The sequence below is a fragment of the Capricornis sumatraensis genome, chromosome X (genome assembly GCF_032405125.1).
Source record: "Capricornis sumatraensis isolate serow.1 chromosome X, serow.2, whole genome shotgun sequence".
NCBI classification, from domain to species: domain Eukaryota; kingdom Metazoa; phylum Chordata; class Mammalia; order Artiodactyla; family Bovidae; genus Capricornis; species Capricornis sumatraensis.
In genome coordinates, this window is record NC_091092.1 from 34,052,808 (window position 1) to 34,065,126 (window position 12,319).

Sequence of the window (12,319 nt, forward strand, 5' to 3'; positions counted from 1 at the left end):
TTAGTTAATAAGAGAAGTGCTTTTATTGTAAAGGTAGCATTCACTGGCCATTTTTCCTTTTGAAAAGTATGAATTGTTTCAGTTGAAAGTACTTAGATTGCCTCTAAGTCCCATTTCATTAAATGGGACTACTTTATCAGCAGCCATTCAATAGCATTAAGGACTATTTTAATGCATAAGGCGGACACTCCTGACCTACCATCAAAAGAACATCTGTGTTGAATTGTTTATTGGGTAGTATAGATACTTTTTAACAAAGCACCCAGGCTGTCTCATCCCTCATCACCAATTTCACAAATTTTTAGGATATTGCCTGGGAGAACAGTCTGTGGGTATGAAAAAGTCTATGTCATAGTTAATGTATCACATGGTCTTCACACCATAAAAAACACTAATTAATGTTTCAATTATAAAATACTTAATTTAAAAAAAATATAGCCCTTGACACATACATGTATCTGCCATGAAGGTTTCCTGTGTTTAGAGAGGGACAAGTACGATTCCCATTGTTCAGCTAAGGAAAGTGGGTCACACAATGTTCCAGTGTCATTCTACGAATACACAGAAAATTCATACAGGGCAGCAGCAAGCATGAGCCTCAGGATACCCAGTTCATTGTTTGACTGAACACATTTCATTATTCTAGTAAGTTTATTGCCTTCACATAGGAGGATTCAAATATGCGATGATTACCAAAGTGGCTGCTCCAGAACCCCCTTCTAAAGATACTAGTAATAAGAAGCTCAAGCTAGTGCTCTCTCATGAAAGTTACTACTGAAATATAAAAATGCAGTTCTTATACTTTGAATGAAATGTGACACTTTTTTAGGAAGCCTAATAGAGTTCCTTGCAGAAAAGCCATTAATATCTTTCCCAGAGAAAATATTATTCACAAACTACGCAGGCCAGTGTACCAACTTTTGAGCTGCAGGCATTTCAGTATTCACAGTTTTCTCTTCTCCTCCCAGGCAACAGATGGTAAACCATTAGTACTTGTTGTATAGCTTTGGTTTCCCAGAAATTCATTCCATCACTCTTTTCCCCCCTTTTAGCTCACTACTTAGATGCTGTCCGAGGTAAGCTTGTTCTCTCTAGTTTTATAAGAGAAAATTATTTTAAACAGAATATGCATGTGGGAAAGAAATTGTTGGTGGGTTTTGGTGGTGGTGGTGGTGTTATTGTTTTTAATTTTGGCAATCTTAAGTGTAATATTGCCAGGCTCATGCTATAACAGACTTAAAAGTAATTTGCTTTTCCAATATTAATGCGTTTTTTTTTGCCACAGAGTTTAATAGATCATTAAGCAGTTTTAAGAATTATTTTTCTTTGTCTTTATGTTGAGTTGTGTGTGTGTGTGTCTGTTTATATTGACAGAGAAGTAATTATTAAATAAACTAGGTTTAGGTAGACAGCTGAACTTTTTATTTAACATAACAATATAGCTTTATGTCCATGTATCCTTTCAAGGGCAGAATTATTCCCCTGTTAGTACCTCATCATCCATCCCCCCAGGGATCTGCATTTGATAGAGACTATAAGAGTTTTTCTGTCAGATACCCTGGTGCCTTTCATTACTTCAGCCTCAGAAGGTTGAAAATGTCCCATTCAAATTATTCCTAGTTTCTCTTTTTCCTTTGTATGTGCCTGAGACTGGAACTAGATAAATCTCTTTCTTGATCTTATACATGTTCATCCTATACTATTTTGTGATGAGCATATACATATATATAATCTTTTCATATTTTTTTAACAGCCATCTGTCATTTTTTTTCTTCCTCTGTTGTTGATAGTTGCTAGAAAAACCATTTGTAAGAAATACTGGGTTGCTTCTACAGATTGAAAACAGCATTCTTTTGCTTTTTATACTTTTGGAATTTTCTTTCAAACAGAGAAAATGGAAAGAGCATTCATTGGACTATCTAGATCTTGTCCTGCATTGCTACTGGGGAAATTTCCAGAAGCAATATGCCTTTATTTCTCTCTCTGTTCATCTGCCCAGTGAGCACTTGGGACATGCAGAGTTGTCCTTGGGGATAGCCTATCTCTGAACCACTGGTAAAGAGTGTAGGTCATCCCTGAGAAACTAAATGTCTAAACAGAGAGTGTCATCAGCGTTTGTGGTTAGGGTTACCAATGGATAGAAGTCATTTAAGCATAAACATTTCCTCTTGACTATATTTATTCAGTTATCCCTAGAATTCTGAAAGTCTAAATTTGGCATGCGTGAATTCCACCAGCATTTGTTGAGCACTGACAACAGGTATACTATTATGCTAGTTTCTGAGAGAAATACCAGATAAGTAAAAAAAAAAAAAATCAATCCTTAGCTCTCAGATCAATAATAATCTCGATGAGAAAAGCTGAAATGATGTAAAACAAGTGCAGCATATTTCTAAGGCACCATATGGGCAATTAATGGTATGACCTGAATTGTATACCAACATACCTAAGTCCTGAAGCAACACATCACTAGGGAAAAATCAGCACAGAGTGGCAGTAGTTAGAAGTGTCTCTTCCTAGAGATGGCTGTCTTATCCCTTTTTTTGCATAACTGGATACAATATCATCCATCCAGTTTTGATTGAAATGAGGAGATACCTTTTTTGAAAAGAAACAAAACGCATTTCTTGTCCCTATCATAGTTTTTATCCTATCTGAATCAGAGGTTGGGAATTGGGGTTAGCATTAATAATGTTTAATTGGCTCTCTAAGGAAAAGCACAGCAGAGTAAGGGATAACAAGTTCCCTGGGAAAGTGGTATAAGCAAGCAAGCCCCTCTTCCATTTATTTAACACCTCATCTCAACATCTCACCAGATGATTCAGTTTTTCCCTATGGGCAGATACATCATCGTTGGCCAGTCCCATTCTGATGTCTCTGAATTTGTTACTCACTGCTGTCTTTTCAGATGGCTGCCCAGGGCTCTGCTTTGGAAATGGGCGATGTACCCTGGATCAAAATGGTTGGCACTGTGTGTGTCAGGTGGGTTGGAGTGGGACAGGCTGCAATGTTGTCATGGAAATGCTTTGTGGAGATAACTTGGACAATGATGGAGGTGAGTCATTTATTAAATGTTCATATAAGGAAGGAATATCCCAGCCTCTAGCACAGTGATGACCAATCTGGCCAAAAGGGGAAGTTAGGAATCCTTGGTTTAAACAATATAAGGTCATACTATGTTTTGAATTTCAATTCATTGAATATTTACTGTAATCAGGCAATACTCCAAACTCTTTGTATGTATTATATGCCATTTCATGTTCACAATAACGCTATAAGGTATAGGTAATATTTTCCCTATTAAATGGAAAGACTAATGCTTGGAGTGAAAATGGTAAGTGACTTTTCCAAGATCACACAGCTCAAAAGTGCCAGAACCAAGGTTCCAATTCAAGGCTATATGACTTCAGTTTCTCTTTTCTTAATTGTTACAACCATGCCAGCTCCCATACCTATGGCATTATATTATGCTATATAAAATCCATGTGCCAACGTCTAAACTGTCAGATGCTGATGTAGCTTGCACTACACACACTGTGAGGTAGTTATCTTTATTCTTAGTTATTTAGGGCTCCCTCTTGTGTCTTTACCTTTTAGTAGCACTTTATATCTTTCAAAGGACATGGCATCAAGACAGTTCACAGTAGAAATTTTATATTTAATTCAAGAGCTGCACATGTTTTAAAAAGCCATATGTGGCTCTGAGGCCTCAGGGTAACCACTTCTATTTTAGTCTAGCAAACAAAGTCATCTAATACATTGTACAATCAGCCTCAAAACAACCCAGATCACCTCTCAATGAGCCTAAAACAATGAATCCTCTTACTTTCTAATCAAGAAAACATGAAATTGACAGGAAAAAATTATTTCTAATTTATGTATATTAACTTAAAATGAAGTAGGTTATTAAATTTAACTCCTCAAGGTTTCTACTTGTGCCTAGACAATTACATACCTTGTCATTTGAGCACGTAGGGCTTAAAACAATAAGGTTACAATCATCATTTAAGCACAAAATTGGGCATAAAAGTGTCCTCTTTTATTGTTCTAGCTAACAGTTTGCCTTGAAAAGTTATAAGACCTTATGAATTTTAAATAGAAACAACTTTCTCATTAAGAGCACAGGGCTTTGAAGTCAGAATTTCTGGATTCAAATATGAGCTCTGCTATGTACTTCTAGCTGTTGGGTTTGGGAATAGTTTCTTGCTATCTCTGTGCTTCAGTTTCCTTATCTTCAAAATGGGGCTGATAATAATAACTGTCTGATAGGGTTGTTATAAGTATTAAACAAGATAATTCATGTGAACTACTTGAGAGATGATAAACTACACCAATCACCACTCTGTCAACACACATTTACACACACACACACCAAGGATAACAGACCATTTTCTGAAGAGACTGTTCCTTCCTATCTAAATTAAAATTCTTTAATATAAATTTATTTATTTTAATTGGAGGTTAATTACTTCACAATATTGTATTGGTTTTGCCATACATCAACATGAATCCGCCACAGGTATACACGTGTTTCCCATCCTGAACCCCCCTCCCTCCTCCCTCCCCGTATTGTTTGGGAGGCCAGAGTGAGATTTTCAATTAAATGGTACACTGATCAACTATTAACTTGCCTTTTATGGTTCACCAAGATTCATCTTCTTTTTCAGGACTCATCCTCTATACCCATCATTCTCAGTCCATCATTTAAGTTCCAACTCAAGCTGTATCTCCCATGATGCCTGACATCCACCACCCTAGTCGACCATGGTGTTTATCATATACACCATACAATCCAGCACTTAATTATATCCTGTCTATGTTGTTTTCTTGTTACATACTAAGTGTGACCCAGAGTCTATTTTTCTAAGTTTGTTTTTGGCCATGCCACACAGCATGTGGGATCCTAGTTCCCCAACCAGGGATCAGACCCACACCTGCTGCACTGGAAATGCAGAGTCTTAACCACTGGACCACCAAGGAAGTCCCCAGAGTCCATAGTTTGGTGCCAAATATAACTACTAATAATATTAGCTCACTTGTATTGTGTTTTCAATGTACAAGGCACAGTGCTGAGTCCTTTATGTGAATTATTTCACCTAATCTCCATGAGGTAGAAACTACTATTAACTCTACTGTACAGATTAGGAAACTGAGGCACCGAGAAGTTAAAGAAAATGCTCAAGATCATATGGAAAGTAAATGATAGAGCCAGAGTGTAAACCTAGGTGGGCTGCTTATTTACAAAAAGGATTGAAGGTGTAGTAATAGAAATTTCTCAATTGATATATTGATTCAAATGATATGCTCAGAAAATACTTTAACAACTTATGCAAGTAAAATTTCTGACTCAGTGTTGAGCCACAATAAGTTTCCTCCCTTAATAATATACAGCTTTATTTTTAAAAAATAATTGAGTGTTTAATTATCAAGCATTTTTTGTGGCCTCAAGTTTACCTCAGGGGAGTCAAAAATGTTTAGCGAATGGATTGATTAAATAGTAATGCAATAATGAGTTATCAGATTTCAATATCTGTGGTATATATAGATACAAAAAGGTATAGAAGATGTTGCTGAATCTGTTTTGACCTGTGAACATTTCTTTAAAAATGTGCATCTGTGTGAGAATCAAAAATGAAAGACCCAATGTGACTTTAGTATATTTTTATGATTGTCTCTTTAGGGAGTAGGAGGGGGAGGCTCCTTGGTAGGATTAAGATGATACTGATGACAAATAAATATTTAGCTCTTCCTTGAGATGGAAAGATAGATTAAATAGCCTCTGAAAGTCCCATGACTAAAATTTTGGACAATAAATGTGTTTTTATACTGTTTAAGTAACACCCCTAAGAATACATTAAATGCCCTTTATTTCTTGGTCTCAGTTTTCCAACTATCCAGAATGGCAGTGTTCATTTCCAGCCATCCAGAATGGTTGGATATGCCTTTTGATTAATATTTGCATACTTGTTTATATATGTAGATGTGTGAGTTTTAATTAAATGAGAAAGTGCCAATTGAACCTTTTGGGGAGAAAAATATGGTCCTTGTTTTTTTTAATGTTAATTCTTAAGAAATCTTCCCTATCCAAAAAAAAAAAAAAATTACAGTAACTTTCAAGCAGTTGCTTCAAGTAGCTGCTATCTCATTGCTCCATATCATTGCTGATACATAAAGAATGGCAGGATTGGGGTTTTTTTGCATTGCAATCAGCTTTGAATGCTCATTAGTATTACTGCTACTTCCTGCAGCTTTGGCTTTAGTTACACTCTGATTCAGTGCACTGTGACTCTTGGTAACTAATTGGGCTGCATTGAATATGTGGGTGTCACAGGTCTCGGAGCTACCTTAGAACTCCTTGAACAGTAAAAACAGAACCAAAAACACTTGGATTTTTTTTAATATGCAAAAAAAGAGAAAACTCTCTTTTGCATTGTATATATATGAGCTAATTACCACAGAAATCACAAATCTATCAAATGTCTTAACCTCATGTACCCCTTTAGTCAACAAGCACACTGCATGTGCACAATCTTGTGCTTGAAAGAGGAGACTTAACCTTATGATAACCACATTTTCCTGTGTTAATCATGTGTCTTGCTTTGTTGTTGTTGTTCAGTCACCTAGTCATGTCCAACTCTTTGCAACCCCATGGACTACAGCATACCACGCCTTCCTGTCCTTGACCATCTCCCAAAGTTTGCCCAAGTTCATGTCCATTGCATTGGTGATGCCATCCAGCCATCTCATTCTCTGATACCCTCTTCTCCTCCTACCCTCAATCTTTCCCAGCATCACGGACTTTTAAAATGAGTCAGCTATTTTCATTAGGTGACCAAAATACTTCACCTTCAGCATCAGTCCTTCCAATGAATATTCAGGGTTGATTTCCCTTAAGACTGACTGGTTTGATCTCCTTGCAGTCCAAGAGACTTTCAGGAGTCTTCTCCAGCACCACAGTTTGAAGGCATCAATTCTTTGGCTTTCTGCCTTCTTTATAGTCAAGCTCTCTACCGTATATGACCACTTGACTGTACAGACCTTTGTCAACAGAGTAATGTCCTGCTTTTCAACACACTGTCTAGGTTTGTCATAGCTTTCCTGCCAAAAAGCAATCATCTCCTTATTTCATGGCTGTAGTCACTATCCACAGTGATTTTGGAGCCCGAGAAGAGGAAATCTGCCACTGTTTCCACCTTTTCCCCTTCTACTTGCTGTGAAGTAATGGGGCTAGATGCCACGATCTTAGTATTTTTAATATTTAGTTTTAAACTGGTTCTTTCACTCTCCTTCTTCACCCTCATGAAGAGGCTCTTTAGTTCATCTTTGCTTTCTGCCATTAGACTGGTATCATCTTCATATCTGAGATTGTAGATGTTTCTCCCACATATCTTGATTCCAACTTGTAATTTATCCAGCCCAGCATTCCTCATGATGTAGTCAGCATACAGGTTAAACAAACAGGGTGACCTCAAACAGCACTGTTGTACTCCTTTCTCAATCTTGAACCAATCAATCAGTTATTCCATACAGGGTTCTAACTGTTGCTTCCTGACCAGCATATAGGTTTCTCAGGAGACAGGTAAGATGGTCTGGTATTCCCATCTCTTTAAGAGCTTTCCACAGTTTGTTATGATCCACACAGTCAAAGGTTTTAGCATAGTTAATGAAACAGACGTAGATGTTTTTCTAGAATTCCCTTGCTTTCTTTATGATCCTGTGAATGTTAGTAATTTGATCTTTGGCTCCTCTGCCTTTTCTAAGCCCAGCTTAGACGTCTCGAAGTTCTTGGTTTGCACAGTGCTGAAGCCTAGCATGCACGATTTTAAGCATGACCTTACCAGCATGGGTGCTTAGTGGCTCAGTCGTGTCCAACTCTTTGTGACCCCATGGACTGTAGCCAGCCAGGCTCCTCCATCCATGGGAGCGCTCCAGGCAAGAGTACTGGAGTGGGTTTCCAGGCCCTCCTCTACTAGCATGGAAGATGAGTGCAATTGTTCGACAGTTTGACCATCCTTTAGTACTTATCCTTCTTGGGAATTGGGATGAGGATTGACCTTTTCTGGTCCTGTGGCCACTGCTAGGTCTTCCAGATTTGCTGACCTATTGAGTGTAACACCTTGATGGCATCATCCTTTATGGTTTTGAATACCTCTACCAGAATTCCATCTGAAGAACTATGTGTGCCTGAAGAACTCCGTAATATTGTACAGGAGGCAGTGAACAAAACTATCCCAAAGAAAAAGAAAAGCAAAAAGGCGAAGTGGTTATCCAAGGAGGCTTTACAAATAGATGAGGGAAGAAGAGAAGCAAAAAACAAGGGAGAAGGGGAAAGGTACATCCAACTAAACACAGAGTTCCAAAGAATAGCAAGGAGAGGCAAGATGGCCTTCTTCAATGAAAAGTGCATAAAACTAGAGGAGAACAACAGAAATGGAAAGACTAGAGATCTCCTTGGGAAAATTGAAGATATCAAGGGAATATTTTGGCCAAAGGTGGGCACAATAAAGGACAGAAATGGTAGAGACCTAGTAAATGCTGAAGAGATCAAGAAGAGATGGAAAGAATACACTGAAGAACTGTATAAAACAGATCTTAATGAACCGGACCACTACGATGGTGTGGTCAATCGCATAGAGCCAGACATTCTGGAGTGTGAAGTCAGGTGGGCCTTAGGAAGCACTGCTGTTAATAAAGCTAGTGTCCTGATTTAGGATTTGGAAAATGTAATCACTATATATTACAGACTCATATGAATTGACATGAGAAAAGAAGTTTAGACATTGTATTAAGTGAATCAGAATAGCTAAAACAAAGAATAGTGAGAACAAGCTAGAACTATCATATGTTAAAGAATAATTTTAAACTATGGTAATTAAAACAAAGTGGTACTAATGTAAGAGTAGACAGACCAATACAACCAAATAAAAGCTCAGGAACACACCCCAGTACAAGTATTTACTATATGATAAAACCAAGCATCAGAAGTCAGTGGGGAAAAAAAGCATTATGAAAATGAGTGGTGCTGAGTCAAACATGCAGACAACACCACCCTTATGGCAGAAAGTGAAGAAGAACTAAAGAGCCTCTTGATGAAAGTGAAAGAGGAGAGTGAAAAAGTTGGCTTAAAGCTCAACATTCAGAAAACTAAGACAATGGCATCTGCTCCCATCACTTCATGGCAAATAGGTGGGCAAACAGTGGAAACAGCGGCTGACTTTATTTTTGGGGGCCCCAAAATCACTGCAGATGGTGACTGCAGCCATGAAATTAAAAGATGCTTATCCCTTGGAAGGAAAATTATGACCAACCTATACAGCATATTAAAAAGCAGAGACATTACTTTGCCAACAAAGATCTGTCTAGTCAAGGCTATGATTTTTCAAGTATGGATGTGAGAATTGAAAAAAGAAAGCTGAACACCAACGAATTGATGCTTTTGAACTGTGGTGTTGGAGAAGACTCTTGAGAGTCCCTTGGACTGCAAGGAGATCCAACCAGTCCATCCTAAAGGAAATAAGTCCTGAATATTCATTGGAAGGACTGATGTTAAAGCTGAAACTCCAATATTTTGGCCCCCTGATGCAAAGAGCTGACTCATTTGAAAAGACCCTGATGCTGGGAAAGATTGAGGGCAGGAGGAGAAGGGGATGACAGAGGATGAGATGGTTGGATGGCATCACTGACTCAATGGACATGAGTTTGAGTAAACTCCAGGAGTTGGTGATGGACAGGGAGACCTGGCATGTTGCAGTTCATGGGGTCTCAACAAGTCAAACATGACTGAGCAACTGAACTGAATGGAGACAACTATTAAGAAAAAAAAACTTAGATTTTTAATTTATGCCACATTCCAAAAGAATAAAATGTATAGAAATACTCAAGCTGATTAATGAGTTGAAAGTAAAAGAAAACTCAAACACAATTAGAAGAAAGTATAGGTGATAGATCTCAAGATTGGAAAGGACTTCTTAAACATAAAAGCTAGAAAAGAAACCACAATAGGAAAAGAATGATAAATTGGACTTCATAAAAATTTCAAACTTCTTTGTATTCTTTGGCTGAGTTTATAGATCATTCAACATCTATTTGGAGATCTCAAAACCTGCATTGTCTGATATGGTAGCCACTAGCCACATGCAACTATTTAAATATAATTGAAATAACCTTAAAAATCTCATTTCTCAGTTGCACTAGCCACATCTCAATTGCTCAGTAGTCACATGAGGCTAGTGACTACTGTGTTAGGGCATATCTAGAGCATTCCTACCAATGGCGAAAGTTCTATTGGATAGTGCTGATCCAAATGTTTGATTCAAATAGTTACCTTTCAGCCCAACATTTCAAATTGGGTACCCAATTTTCCATTCATTCATCACTGCCTTGTGCCAAGTATTGTGCTTGACACTAAGGAGAAAAAGACAAATGACTTTCTGCCTTCACGAGTTTATGGTTTACATATTAAACAAGAAACCACACAAATAAGTATATATTTACAATTGTGAAGAGTGCCATAAAATTTGTAGAGTGCTATAAATATGTATAGCAGAACCTAACCTGGTCTACGTGGCAAGGGAGGCCTGATATGAGTCAGAAGAAGAATGTTCCAGGCCAAGGAAACAGCATGTACAAATGCCCTGAGGTGAAATTGTACTAGACTCTTCTAGAAAATGAAAGATAAGTTATTGTGGCTGGAATACAGTGAGTCAGGGAGAGATTGGTAGGAGGTGAGAATATAAAGGTAGGCACTGGCCAGATTATACAGAACATTGTAAATTTTTAAAGATTATCAGCTATCAAAGATTATTTTATTCACTCAAGTTATAAAGGAAGGAAGGTGATTTTTTATACTGTGGAAAGATTGTCACAGAGGTTAAAAAGATGCATAATAAGAGTGTTTAATCAAAACAGCCTTTTTCCCTCTTATCTTTTAAGTATATGTCACCTGTTTGTCAAAGTTTTTCTTATATAAACTCTTCCAGTGGGCTATATTCATATTCATTGGTAAAATCAATAAGTTGGCAATAGACAAGGAGGCCTGGCGTGCTGCAATCCATGGGGTTGCAAAGATTCAGACATGACTGAGTGAATGAACTGAACTGAACCTGAGATAACAATACATAGTGGTTGCCAATTCCATAATATACCTGAATTGTGTATTGGGAATCACTTATTAATATTTTCATTGATTTAAGTCTGAAAACCCTTGTCTCCATATTTTATTTTCTAATCCAGTTGTGCTCATGTTTATTTTTTTCTTTTCATATATGCTTTTGTAATGTTTCTATGAACTATACTTTTTAATGTTATACATTAGACATAGTCATAAGTGTCTACTAAGAAAAAAATTTTTTAAAAATAAAATCAATAAGTTAATTGCCTAAAAGAGAATGATCTTCCAGGAATCATTCTTCATAACAAGTCACCATTCATTAAGGGCAATAGCTATTTGCAAGCCAGTTTAATGATGTAGTGTTTCTAGATCTAGAAATCAGCACCATGGGTGAATTATGAACACATATAAGCTCATGGATCAATAAGCCTCATGTTTTGAATGTCACCAGCATGCTGCAGTGTTTAATAAATAGGAAAATGAAATAGAAGGAGCAGTGAATTGATAACATTTGCTCTGTTTAAGGGCCCCTCCATTTACGTTTAAGCTTTGGCTGAGAAAAGAGGCTTGGCATTGGAAGCATATTCCTTATTTTTTCTTCTGACCATACCCCCCCTCATTTCCAAGGAACTCATTTATTAGATCATCTTAGGTGTGAGAAGCTAAACTGCAAAGTGACTCCAGATATAAGTGGAAGTTGGAACATCTAAACTCTGTAGCTCAGTTAACCATTCTATAACTGGATTTGTCACATTATCTATCAACCAAGGCTAATAATACTTGACACCTTCCTGCTTGTGGTGAGAATGAATGAGAATGTTTGAAGTAGGGTTTTCCTTGTGGCTCAGACAGCAAAGAATCTGACTGCAGTGCAGGAGACTTGGGTTCAATCCCTGAGTTGGGAAGATCCCCTGGAGAAGAAAATGGCTACCCACTCCAATATTCTTGCCTGGAGAATTCCATGGGCAGAGGAGCCTGGAGGGCTATAGTCCATGAGGTTGCAAAGAGTCGGACATGATGAGCAACTAACACTTTCACCTTTTTTCACTTTCAATATAAAGTGGGTAATAAAGGTGTGGTGTCAACGAAGAATCCATCTGTAACTTACATATTTTGATGCATTAATTAAACATTTATTAATTTCTAGGTACACTTATAAGTGTCCTATAAATAGGACTTTTAGGACATCCATTTATTCATCCAACAAAT

General features: G+C 37.4%; 1 protein-coding gene across 3 annotated transcripts in view; it reads left to right on the plus strand.

Moving 5' to 3' along the window:
• TENM1 (teneurin transmembrane protein 1) overlaps positions 1-12,319 on the plus strand; it is a 624,193-nt gene that overhangs the window by 428,505 nt on the left and 183,369 nt on the right. For all 3 annotated transcript variants that reach the window (XM_068962599.1, XM_068962601.1, XM_068962600.1), the window contains exons 13-14: positions 1,053-1,076; positions 2,909-3,055. In XM_068962599.1, the coding sequence (XP_068818700.1) occupies positions 1,053-1,076; positions 2,909-3,055 (171 nt within the window). The remainder of the gene's footprint in view (positions 1-1,052; positions 1,077-2,908; positions 3,056-12,319) is intronic.